Genomic DNA, 13,769 nt, shown 5'->3' with positions numbered 1-13,769 from the left:
CTTGTTTTCCTACTTTCTACCAATTCTCTTATTGTTTCTAAATTAATTTTACTTTTCATCTCTATTTCAGCGCCGGCCCTCATCGCACCAGATACCGGGCACTCAGTGAGCAGATGCAACACGGACTCCTCCTTACCCGGATCGCAGATGCACGAGGGGCTCTCCTTGCAGCGGAACCTGCACAAGTACGAGGAGAACCCCCCGTGCCCAGTAAAAATCTGCGTAAGTATTTGATCCGGGTCTATTTTTCTTAGCACGGGGAACGCGCGTACGACGTCCGGGAAGAAGACCTTGGTTGTCGAGGCAGTTTCCCCGTCCCTGTAGCGCCCGTTCCATACCTCAAGCGATTCCAAGCGGAGTTGCCGCTTGACGTATGAAACGGGACACTTGTCGTAGTTGGGTTTGGTCTTCATTCCGACCGCAGCTTGCTTTGCAAGTGCGTCCGCCCTTTCGTTTCCCTCCACCCCCACGTGCGCTTTCACCCAATACAATCTGACATCCTTCCCTTGCTCTCTGCTCTTTCGTACATTCTCTCTCGCTTTCACTGCAAGGGGATGGAGGGAATCGCCTTTTACTACTGTTTCGAGGGCGGACCTGGAGTCGGAATGAAGACCAAACGAGCGTCGGTTGCTCTTCACCACGAACAGGGTTGCCTCGTACAGGGCCAACAGTTCCGCTTGGTATACGGTGCAGAAGTTTCCCAGCTTTAATTTCCGGCAAAGAGTCTCCGCGGCGCCATCCCAAATGGATAACGCCGCGCCGACCTTACCTTCAATTTTGCTACCGTCGGTGTAAATATTTACATCGACGGCAGCTCGCTGGGCCACTTCGTCACCGTCCGCCATGCAGTCGAACTGCAGCCCCTCCAGGTGCACCGGGTGCTGCGTCTGGGCGTACGGGACCGGTAATTCCAAATCAAGGTCCCCTAGCACTTGCTGGGAGTGACCCTTCTTTACTTCATAAAGGAGGGCCGCTTCCTGGACCCGAAGGTCCAGAGGAAGCAACCCAGCAAGTGCTAGTACCGAGTTTAGGGACGCAGTCCTATACGCCCTCACAATCTTCTGCGCGAACCCCCGTTGCACCCGGTTCAACAACTTCAAGGTCCCCTTCCTTTTCGCCGCTGGTGCCCACGCGCTAGCCGCGTAAAGGATGGTGGGCTCCACTACTGCCACGTATATGGCCCTGATGACCTCTGTGTTCAGCCCCCAGGAAACTCTGGCAGCTCTTGCCAGTTGACGATAGATGCCTTGCGCTTTGATGCAGACATTTGCGACGTGCGTCTTAAAGGTGAGTCTATCATCAACTGTCAAGCCCAGGACTTTGACCTCCTTAACCAGCTCAATGGGCTTTCCGCCCATGTTCAGACGTGGGGAGTCGTATTTGATCCTCCTAGTGAGGACCATTGCCTTGGTCTTAGCAGGCGCGAATTTTAATTTGTTCCTAATTCCCCACTTCTGGACAAGGGCGAGGGCCGCATTGGCACGGGTCTGTATTTCCGAGGAGCTTTCCCCAGAGAACATCAGGACCACATCGTCGGCAAATGCCTGGCAGTGTGTGCCCGCGCTATCTAACTCCACCAGGAGGGGATTCAGCAGCAGGTTCCAAAATGTAGGCCCCCCGATAGAACCCTGCACGCAGCCCTTGGTGGTACATTTCGCGTACTCCGCACCCGCAAATCTGACGCGCACAGATCGGTCGCTAAAATAGCTATCGAACATGCGCCTCAGATTTACGGGGCACCGCGTTTCCGCCAGTCTGCACCGGATTGCGGGCCACCAGGCGTTATCGAAGGCTCCCTCTATGTCTAATGATACCAGCACAACGATCTTCTTCTCCGCCAACTGAGATCTGATGTGCTGGATCATGTCATAAAGGGAGTCTTCGGTAGAGCGCTGCGGCATAAAACCGTATTGGCGCCCGCTTATCGACGGCGCAGTATACCACCGGACACGTCTTACAGCCATTTTTTCGATAATTTTTCCAAATATTGGCAGAAGGCCTATTGGTCTGTAAGATTTCGGCTGCGTGAGGTCGTCCCTACCGGGTTTGGGTAGTGCTACCACTGCTGCCTCTTTCCACCTCCTGGGGAAGAAAGAGAGGCTTAAACACCTATTTACTATCGCCAGGAAGAGGTCCGGATCCAGGGCGATTGCGGCTGAGCAAATGTCAGCCGTGAGTCCATCCGGGCCAGGTGCCTTCTTGGGGTTAAAACTCGACGCGGACCATTCGAGTTCTGCCAGCGTAAATGGTGGGTCGCATGAATTATCATGTGGCCCATCGTTAACTTTTTCGGCCATTTTCCTCGTTGTTTGGTGGTCCGCGTCGTCCCCCTCCGGCGTGTCTTCAGGGAAGAACGTTTCCGCCAGGCACCTGGCCGACTCTGCCCCCTCGAGCACTTTTCCGTCTTTAATGAGGGGGGCTTCGTCCTTCCTCACGGCTGTACGGCGCATCACCCTGTAGATCCCGTCCCACATGGTTTCGCGATCTTGGCGTCCACAGAAGCGCTTCCAACTTTGGGTCTGAGCGTTCTTCACCTCGCGCTTGTAATTTTCCTTGGCGTCGATGTACTGCTGGACGACCCACTCTCTGCGAACTGGCGCGGCGGAGGAGATCCGCCTCTTCTTCCTCAAGACTTCCATCTTGAGTCGAGAGAGCTCTTCGGACCACCAAGGCAATCCTGCTCTCTTCCTACTGCTAACCTTGGGCAGCTCCTTTTCGCACGTCTCCACCACGGAAGCAACATACCTCCCTATCACATCTTCTAATCTTTCAGTCGTCTCTGTCTTTCCAATCTCTTCCACTGTTACTCTTTCATCCTTCCACAACTGGGCGAGTTTCTTACGAAACTCAACCCAGTTTGCTTTCTTGGTAGTATACTTCCGGGTGGAGGATATAATTCTGGTGCCCTTGGACCTGCCCAAGTTTAGATCGAACAGAATTGCCTTGTGGTCCGAACTGGATACATCCTCCGATAAGCGCCAGCTTTGCAGTCTGCCAAGCAGGTGGGCCGAGCAAGCCGTAACATCGACGCAGCTGGAGAAGCGCACACCTCCTCGGGTGACATCGAATGTCGGCTCAGACCCCTCGTTCACCACATGTAGACCCAGCTGGTCGAGCTTTTCCGCGGCCACAATACCCCGCGTGTTATCCTCCCGGCTGCCCCACCAAGTGTTCCACGCGTTCAGATCACCTCCCACTATCACGCTGGCGGTGTCGAGTCCTTCCACGGCGGTTCCCATTTGGTCCAGGAGCGGTTCGATAGGCTTATCCGGCTCCAGGTAGACGGACACCACCCCGATCTCCCACGCCGCTGTCCTCAACTTGGCAACAGCTATGTTACAAGTTGTGAGGTGCGGACAGTGGGAGACATCTATGGTGTCGTCAAACAGCACAATGGCCGCCTTAATCACGGAGTCGGTGGTTAGGCTCCTGGCACATTGCACTGTTCTTGTCCCTGGATGCTGCCTCATCTCCCCGCGATTGCCTATATATGGCTCCTGGACTAAGGCGAACGCAAGCTTGCGTTTAGTTGCCTCTTGGATGAGTTCCGCCGTGGCGATCGCTGACCGCTGCAGGTTAGCCTGCACGACGTGATAGTGGGGCCGCCCGGTGGAAGGATATCTGGGTACGCCTGGGGCCACCTTAGCAGTACGCTATAGATGACCTCACCAGGGAGTCCCATCTCTTACGCACCGGACATTCTTCACTAAACGCGTTATGCTCCCTCCCATCGAATTTCGCATGTGCGCAATTCCGACAGGAGGGCGGTTTACCGGCTTGCCGATCGGTACACGCCGATGCCATGTGCGGGCCACCACAGTGGCTGCAGCAGTCCTCGGACTCCGTGCAGACACGCTTGGTGTGCCCGTACCCTAAGCATCGCGTGCATTGAACAAGGGGGGATTGGTCCAGCACTCGTACACGCTGAAGGTCTACATGTAGTACCCCCGCCTCCGTGAACCGCCTCCAGATCAGAGGTGATACTCTGATCACCACGTGGGACGTATGGACATTCCTGGCCCGCTTCCGGAACCTGACTTCCATTCTTGTCTCTTCCTCTCCAATACCTTTCATCAAATCCTTATTCTGTCCCTTGATTGCCCTGATGATGTCTTCGTCACTGTTAAATGACAACACATCCATCAGGATAATCAAGGGATCCCTCGCTTTCACATCTTCCACTCTCAGGTCTCCGGAAGCCTTTTTTAGCCTCTCCTTTACGCGGCTTAATTCCCCTTCCGTGTTGCACCCTACTATCACTTTTCGATCCCGTATCTTCCTGACTCTGTCTATTCTTATTCCTTCTTCCTTAGCATTAATTACTTTTCTTATTTTTTCTAGAACTTGGTCCCCGGTGTCCGTGTCTACGTTCGAAGAGATCGCCACCGAGTGCGTGGCCCCTACACCCAGGGGCGACCTCTGCGACGACCCCGCCGTCACGCTCGCGTAAGTACCTTGTGACACTTTGTTACCAGCCTGTCTAAGTGCTTCCCTCAGATTTTCTACTTCTTTGCTATTTCTCTCCAATTGTATACTGTGCTCTTCTATTTTTTTAATAAATTCCTCCTGCTTTTTAATATAATGTTCTGGAGAGGCAGGGAGGGGCGTTTGCGAAATCGGAGAGCCGAGGCATTCTTTTTCCGCTGAACCCCCACCCTGCGCCTCCCGATCATTATCTTTGCCTTCTTTTAGTTTCCTTATCTCGAGTTCCGCCTCTTTGACAAGCCGGTAAAGGGCGTCGAAGGCATTGTTGGCCCCTACCTTACTTTCTGTTTTCATATTTCTTGCACTGGTCACATGATTTTTCCCCGTGACCATGTGAATCCGCGCTTCTTTGACTCTGTCGGATTTGTTCGGATTTCCCCCACCGGAGGGGCCAACAATTTCTTCCACATCCGTTTTCTTCTGTTCTTCTTGAGAAGGCACTATCCGCTTACGCACGACTCTTACCACTTTTTTGGGGGAGGTTTGGGTAATGGGTTCCACTCCGGACTCCCACTCCCCAACACTCCTCCGGACGCTCTGGACCTGAGCCTCCTGGTCAATATTAGGTGACGATACTCTGTCCACCTGGTCTATCCTATCTACTGGGCTCCGGTCCAGGGCGCCTCTCTTCTTCACCGGGGTCCTAATGGCGATCATGTCGGGGAACGCGTCACAATAATAAAATTTAAATTAAGTAGGTCAAAAGACCCCTAACTAACTTATATCTAATATTACGGGCAATAGACCCTGTCAATATCAAATAAGACTTACAACTAATATTGCGGGCAATAACCCTAGCAATATGCTTAAAAATAATATTATGTCTAAATAATACTATGGGCAAAAAGCGCCTGTCAGAAGATAATAATAGTAAAGCTTAAACTAATATTGCGAGCAAAAGACCCAGACAATATGTTAACTTAGGCAATTTTGGACTTGACCTGTTACACTTTACAATATTATAGGTGAAGTATCTGAATTTACCCCCTTCTTACGCATATCCTCTTTCACACAATCCATCCATACTTTCTTTGGTCTTCCTCTACCTTTATAGCCATCCACATTCAATCTCATTACTTTTTAACGAACATTTAACAAAATAATTACCAATTATACAAACATAAGTATATGAATATACATTTTTTGTTACTGAAAATAATTAGCTTGCAAAAAAGGTTTAAAATGGCCGGCAATAACACGGAACGTATCTAGTTACTCATAACTTAGATCCTTTGTAAGCACACAAAGGATTAACCACAGACATGCTTTTTATGACCTTAACCTAAAATAAGCTAATGAGCATAGGACATAAATACACACTTACTACGTAGCTCAAGTACATTAAATAATCTTATTTCTTTTAATTTTAGGTTAGTCGACATCACAGGAGACCGAAGAGCTGGCAGCTACCTCGGACAAAGAAATAGTTTAGCTATTCAAAGAGGGAACGCTGCGAGTATCTTTGGAACCTTGCCTAAAGGGACTCCTTTTAATGATATATTTTAGCTTTTATATTATATTTAAGATAGTTGATTACATTAAATATCTTTTTTTTAAGTTTATATACGATGTTAGTTTTAGAAAAAAATATTTATCTTACTAATATTAATAATGCGAAAGTTTATATGGATGGATGTTTGTTAGAAGGTATATCCGAAACGGCTCAACGGATCTTGATGAAATTTGGCACAGATGTAGAACATGGTCTGAACGAAAATATAGGCTACTTATTACGTTTTTAATTCCGCACGGATGGAGTCGTGGGTGACAGCTAGGTTATAATGAATGAACAAATCTCAACAGACAAATGTTTTATTTCATCTGCAAAAAAAGAAAATCAACCGAGTTTCTGAGCGATCTATTTTTTAGGAAATTGGTAAGAATATAACAAAGTTATGCTAGACGAATCTAAATTGAGTAGAGTCGATTTACATATGCCTAGGCTTAGGACATTTGTATAAAACTTGCGGCTGAATTCGGTTATAATTTTTTAGATCTTTTGCTGGCTTCGCGTATTTCTGAGTAAAATCACGTGGTAGAGACATGTCACGAATAAATAAACGCAATTGGTTACTAGCTGTGTCTCGCGGTTCAACTCGTCTGTCGTAGTCCTTTCCCGTCCATTTCTTTTTTCTTCAAAGAGACCAACAGCGTCTATAAATTAAATCGCAGTCGTTTGTGATCTAAAGTGGCCAATCACGACTTCGCAAGGTAGAAATTTTATTTTTATATATTTTATTTTTTATTTTATAGCAATATTAAATACAGCCTGTTACTCAGGGATGTGATTACTATACAAATGTTGAAACGTTTTTAGAAATGTTTAAAATATTAGTGTAGAAAAATATATTTTTGTTTTCATGCGTGAAATTAGCAAACCCAAAAATATAAAGAAAGAGCAGTAGGTACATAAAAAGCGGTGGTTTTATTCAATTTAGCAATGATCTGGAAATTATGGTAATCTCGTCTAAATTGATATTTAGTATCACCATTTCCTCGAGATCAAAAGTTAGGACCGTGGTAAATATCGTTCAATTTTATTTTTACTTACGAAAATCACGACACGGAAATTTGAATAAAGGTGGAAATAAAAAGTGGAAGACATAGAAAGGATAGAGTATTCTAAGTCAGTTAACAAAAATAACTCTTATTCATGCCGTTTTGTTGTAAATTATTAGTGTTCTGATGCAGCAGAAATAGTTTTGAAATAACCACTAACGTTTACGACTACAATTTGGATATCTTTTTGTTAATAACAAAGGAAGAAATTCTCTTTAATTTGTAAATATTAAATATATAAATGTAACTGTTTATTGTGAAGGTGTAAAACATTAAATTTGGAGTTACCTTATCGCAAAAAGAAAACAATGATTGAACGATAAGCGGGCGTTGGTTAGTAGTTTATTGTGTTCACGCGAATTAAGCGATGACTTCTTGAATAGCGTACGAGAAAAATTTAGAATCTAACCGAGTTAATTCACGTTATTATACTAGTTTAAATAACAATTCAAGAGTGATTTTATTCACAACATTATCTGATGTTTGATTAACGTTTACAAATTTTTAACATCTTAATATACATGCATGTCGACTTCAATATACGAGCTTGAATATAAATTGAATTGTCGTACAATAACTAACACTGGTAAGTAATAAAATTTTATTACATAACATTTTCAACTGATCTCTTTATCATTCTATTTTCACGGACTCACCCGTACCTTTTTTCCCTCCTTTTACAAACACAAATATTCCCATTTCATCTGTTATTCCATTACTAATGAAAAATATCAATAACTACTCATCTTTCTCAAAAGATAATTTGCGGTGAAATGTTTCGATTAGAATGCATGCACGCCAAAGTTTAAGAACTATCCAATTTGTTTCAAAATTTGCCAACTTAATTCCCAAATCGTGTTTTTATATTTTACTTTTTAATTGTGCAATACTTAATTATTGTTGTAAATACTATGCAATTATAACTAGCAGAGTAAATGGCCAGTTTGATGTTACCAAGTTCTTCATCGTTACCGAAACACGGTCGAAACTTCTAGTGATTTATTTAGGTAGTTGTATATTGAAAGTTTTATAGCACATAAAATTACCATAAACAAAGAATTCACTGCCAAACGACTTGATGTGAAACAGTTCTATGTTTACCGAAAGTATGATTTATAAATCAAAGTCAAATAGTCAAAAGGATTTAATGGTACCAAATATTTTTAAGGCAAGACAAATGTAAAATCAGTACAGAAATCAAAACAAAATTCCTTGTAAAGTCCTTTTACAGTCTGTGGTTCGCATATACATGAGGTGAAGAAATTCAGGTAGAAAATGTTATGTGACTAAAACATAACATAGTGTATCAGTGTGTATCAGTACAAGAGGTTTGAGAATAAATAATATTAAACGTACTTCCTCACTTATGTTGATAATGGTAACCATTTACTAATCTATAAATTGAAATATATAATGAGTAACGTTTAATCGTAATTGTTTTCAGTATATAGTTTTCAAGATTAATAAAGGTATGTATTAAACATTAAATTATTTTGTAAATTAAGTAATAGTGAGGTTAACTTACATGTGGTTAGTAATGTTATAATTTTCTATATATCATCAGGTGGTAAACGAACAAGTGTTCTCATGAATACGCCTTAGTAGCGAATCTGCAGCAGATGCATTGCCTACCTTTAATTGACAGAGGAGGGGATGGGAGAATGAGGATATGTCCCCTCCTTCTGCCTCCTCTCCTCAATTTCCATCTTGAGACATCTTTAAAAAATGTTGTACTTTTTGCAGATCATGAGACAAGTAATATGTAATTGTATGATAATTTTGATATTATTTAAATATGGGGCAACATTAAGAGAGCATGCTACATCGACTACTCCGTTAATTCAATCTACACTGATGGGAGATGGTGTGGAGTAAGTGTCCTTTATTTAATATTATTAAATGTTCTTACATAAAATGAAAAAAACAAAGGATGCCACATATACGCTGTGATAATTATTATCTACCAATTTCAAACAAAGATGTTAAGTGTCAACAAACTATTAAATAAGCCAGTAAGTTTGTTTTTAACCAGCTTACTATTGTTCTGAATTGTATGGCTTGTTTAGTTAACATTCTATTAGCAAATGGTGGTCTTATATTTATCATTTAATAAGATTAATGAATGCAACAAAAATACTGAATATTCTTAGTAAGTATAAAGTTGTTAATATTTTGCAGTTACGATGCCGATAGTGAAAAAGAGAATGAACCATCCTCAGTTCCAATATGTACTGCATATCAATCAAATTGTAAAAAGACTCGTTACCGATTATACGATGGATCTTGTAATAATTTAGCAAATCCCACATGGGGAACACCAAATAATCCTTACGAAAATATGGCACCAAGTAACTATGCAGATGGTAAGTAAGTACGGATACGAAGATCATAGATCATGGAGAAAACGCCATAAATACAAGTAGGTACTCATAGTAACAGCAATATTTAGTATTTTGGACATACATTGCATTATCATTCCGAAAGAACGTACAAAAAATAAATAAGAAACTCCATCGGGCATTGATTTGACTTTATCAAAAGAATGTTTTGATTAAAAATTGGTTTGCATGGCAAGTTGATAAAAAGTCATAAATGTAGATTAGTTAATGTACCATTTATAATGTTTCTAAGAAAACACCTGATTGTATTTACTTCAAAATTATTAGTTATGGAAGTGTTTCCATGTTAACGTTTCGTTAATATAGAAACATATATGACTATAGCTACTTATATTTCCTCAGGTGTAAATTCATGGCCCAAAGCTTCAGATGGTGCGGCATTGCCAAATACTCGAGAGATCAGCATGAACATATTTATACCAAAACATGAAATCGAACATAAGTGGAGCCTAAATACTCAGCAATGGGGGCAAATAGTGGCACATGATTTGTCGCTTACTGCTGGACCAGGTGTAGCCAGTAAGTCCATTTTTAATTTAAGGTAGGCAACACAACAAGGACCTATAACTTTATATTACCTAATCGAAGCCTTTAAGTTGCTGAAGATACCACCTAATTGTACAAATATATCCATTTAACTTCAAAAATTTAAATGAAACGCAATAAAACGTGGGTAGATTTAAAGTGAAAATAAGGACAGGGAAATGAAAATGATGATGTAATGGAGTATGTAACTAGAACAAGTATACCAAACATGAAACATAGTTTACATTTTAAATTATTTTCTTTTTACTAGAGCTAGAAAGTCCTGTATGCTGCGACTACAATGGACATATAGCTCCAGATGCGCATACTCATCCACTTTGCCATTATATCCCAATACCTCCCAATGATGACGTTCATGTACCAGAAGGAAAACAATGCATGAACTTCATAAGGACAACATCTACTAAAGATATAAATTGTACTGGTCCCAATGATCTCGCTGCTCCAGTAAGTTCTCAATTTCTGTTTCAAAGTATTTTTGCAACTATTTTTTCTAGCATATTTTATTATATATCGCATTAGTTGTAAGAAGATTGTGACAAAAATGAAAAAGGTAGCTGAAAAAATACATTTTATGCGATAATCCTGAATGAAATACCACCTACTTAAAGAAGGAGTTTTAAGAGTTCTTTGAACCTGGTATGTGGCCCTTATTATGATTAAACACAACATCTAGTATGTTTCAGTTGTCTGTGGTTACTTCTTATATGGATTTATCTCTAACGTATGGAAATGATGAACGACATGCAAAGGCGATCAGAGAAGGCAGCGGAGGACGTCTGTGGACAACAGTACGTAATGGCTACGAGTGGCCCCCGCAGACCGGCAATATAAAGAAAGATTGCATTGGAGTACACTCGACTGATGAACCTTGTTATTTGCTAGGTAATTTATATATAGCTTATGTAATTTTTATATCATATTAATGATAAAGTGAATATTTTATGACCTATAAAAATTCAAATTTGGTTTTGAAATCAAATTATTACCTTTATGTACCAAATTGGGTATTTTTTTAAAATCAAATTAGGACGCTTCTAATGGTTAGTATAGTTCAGTTACCAAAAAAATTTTAAAAATCAATATTTCAGTATACACATTCAGAGTAGGTCCGTAGTATTTCTTCATTCATTTCCTTCCGTTACTTTCTTATTTATTGTTTTTAAAAAATTGCTTTACAGCGCGTGGTTTTTCACCAATTTTACTAAGTTTTTAATTATTTTGCTTGATTTTACGCAGGTGATACTAGAGGCAATCAGAGTCCACAGCTGACGGCACTGCACATAATTCTAGTCAATGAGCACAACCGCATCGCCGATGCTCTGTCCACATTGAACCCGCATTGGGACGATGAGAAGATCTACCAAGAGGCGCGTAGAATTGCCATCGCCGAAACACAGCATATAAACTATTACGAATACTTACTTATTCTTCTTGGTGAGTAGAAAAAAGCATATAGCAGCTATCGTTCAAGCTGGTGAACTTTAAGTTTTTAACTTAGTTTTACAATAAGTTTTTCTACGAGACGATTGAAATTATTGTTATGATACTATTTTTTTCAGGTACAAACAATATGGCTGATAAAAAACTAATTTATCCTGATCACAAAAACTACGTTAACGATTACAATCCTAATGTCAGTGCAGCGATATATAAAGAACATGCGTCGGCTGCATTTAGACATTTCCATACAATGATACGTGGTTACTTGAAGTAAGATTTTTTCATTCCTACAACAAGTAAACACTCTCCCTTTAAAAATAACTAATAAAATAGTGCTTCATCGAAACGCACTCCACTCTTTTCTTAATTGGACAGAAACAATATCTGTAATAGATGTAACAAAGCCTTATTGATTATGTTATTATTTATTTTTCAGTTTGATAACTGAGGATAGGATCCTAGCAAAATCCGTACGCCTGAGCGACTGGTTCAACCGACCGGCTTTACTGGAGAAAGGCGACGGTTTTGACGATCTGATCCGGGGCTTATCATATCAAGCAGCTGATAAAAGCGATGAGTATTGGGACCTTGAAATCACACGAAATCTTTTTAAGTAAACTTATTAAGCATCTCCGTGCCTGTTAATTTTATTTTTAAGGGTAGTTTTAATAATTATGCTTTAACAATTATAACAATGTTTTCAGAGGAAACCGTTCTAGTGGCGTTGATTTACGTGCTATGGACATTCAGCGCGGCCGGGACCACGGTCTCGGTACTTACGTGGAGCTCAGAGCTCACTGCGACTTGCCAGTCCCTGATACATTCGAAGACCTGAAAGAATATATATCAATGGAGGTGAGCTAAAAATTAATAAATTTCATCACTTCAAAGTACTCAATAACACCAAAATTCTGGTTGCGTTTTATTACTTTCGTATATGTTCTAAATTTTCCTCTTACACGATCTAGGAATGCTTTGCATTTCGTTTGTATAACTGATTTTGATTAATTAAGAATTGACCACAAAAATGGAATGTTAGTTATATATATACCACCAAATTAGTTAAATTACAAACCCTAAAAGAGAGCACGGAAAATTCACGGAGAGCACGGATCATTTTGATCATCAATTTTGTTTCAATTACAGAACGTAAAAAAATTGGAAGAATTATACGTATCTGTTGAGGATATAGACCTAGTAGTTGGGGGATCTTTAGAAAAACATGCACCAGGAGCTCTAGTCGGGCCAACCTTCCTTTGCATTTTATTGCAACAGTTTCTGAACATTCGGATCGGTGATCGGTACTTCTATGAAAACGGGAAAGATCAGGATATCGCATTTACTTTACGTAAGTGGCTTACGTTTGATTTTCATGATTCTAAAAGCATTTTATAAAAAAGTATTTATATTCTCATGTTTTGTTCCAACAGCTCAATTAAATAGTATTCGTCATGGGGCCTCTATGGCCAGACTTCTTTGCGACAACGGACATAATATTAAATGGATGCAACGAAGAGCGTTTGAATTGGTATCAGATGAGTAAGTACGATTTGTTAACAATAATTAATATTACTTTACTTTTTATAATAATATGAACTTATTTATTTTAGGAATTCATTAGTGCGATGCGATGAATTGGCGGCAGTTAATTTGACCTTATGGCAAGAATCCAGAAGAAACAATAAGTGAAGCGCGTAAAAAAAAGTATGAATAAATTATATGTGTTCAAGTTTTTTTTGTATCGTTATGTTTCATAATCTCTACACAGATATTTAGTCTGGTATCGAAATTGATTAACGCTATGTTCAAGAAAAAAAAAACAAGATTTGTATTCCGTTAAAATTCTCTGGCTCTGCTGTGCGGAATTTCATTAAAATACACATGAATCTAATTATTTATATAACTACACATTTCTATCAAAAGTTTTTTCAATTACTTTACTCACAATAAAAAGAGCTTTTAAAGAAACTTTACTTTTTATTTCTCTGGCTTAACATTTGGCTCAACAATTGTGAGCGGAATGTTCTATAAACCCTCGTTCGTAAAAGTTTTTATTTTCATTAGAATAAGATGCGAAAGGTGACTATTCCTACTGAGTAAAAGTTCTTATTTCAGCCCTCCGCTGTCTTTTTTCTGCACATAAATATCAAATTAGCTAAAAAAGATAAATTTCTGCACTTGAAAATGTGTACACCTAATAGAGGCGTGGTAAACAGTAAGTTTGTAATGTTTAAGACGTACTTAGAAATGCAACATTTGTGTTTACCTTAGTTTTAGAAGTTGTTAAATTAACCTCGGAATAGTTATTTGTAAAAATTACCTTAAGCTTACTAATAT

At 40.4% G+C, this 13,769-nt stretch overlaps 1 protein-coding gene across 2 annotated transcripts; it reads left to right on the top strand.

Moving 5' to 3' along the window:
• Positions 1–7,405: 7,405 nt before the first annotated feature.
• Positions 7,406–13,260, top strand: LOC106717586 (peroxidase-like). Of its 2 annotated transcripts, XM_045679281.1 has the most exons (14): positions 8,080–8,312; positions 8,489–8,513; positions 8,788–8,915; positions 9,223–9,407; positions 9,786–9,962; positions 10,240–10,436; positions 10,676–10,874; positions 11,229–11,426; positions 11,552–11,702; positions 11,869–12,045; positions 12,137–12,287; positions 12,579–12,780; positions 12,863–12,971; positions 13,043–13,260. In XM_045679281.1, exons 3-14 carry the CDS (start codon positions 8,791–8,793, stop codon positions 13,119–13,121), a joined length of 1,950 nt encoding a protein of 649 aa, XP_045535237.1. In that variant the 5' UTR covers positions 8,080–8,312; positions 8,489–8,513; positions 8,788–8,790; the 3' UTR covers positions 13,122–13,260. The 2 variants fall into 2 exon arrangements, with proteins under 2 accessions (XP_045535238.1, XP_045535237.1); XM_045679282.1 differs by lacking the exons at positions 8,080–8,312; positions 8,489–8,513 and adding an exon at positions 7,406–7,630.
• Positions 13,261–13,769: the final 509 nt, after the last annotated feature.

This window comes from Papilio machaon, chromosome 9, assembly GCF_912999745.1.
Source record: "Papilio machaon chromosome 9, ilPapMach1.1, whole genome shotgun sequence".
NCBI lineage: Eukaryota > Metazoa > Arthropoda > Insecta > Lepidoptera > Papilionidae > Papilio > Papilio machaon.
The sequence above is the reverse complement of the archived record's forward strand: the minus strand, read 5'-3'. Positions and strand labels throughout refer to the sequence as shown.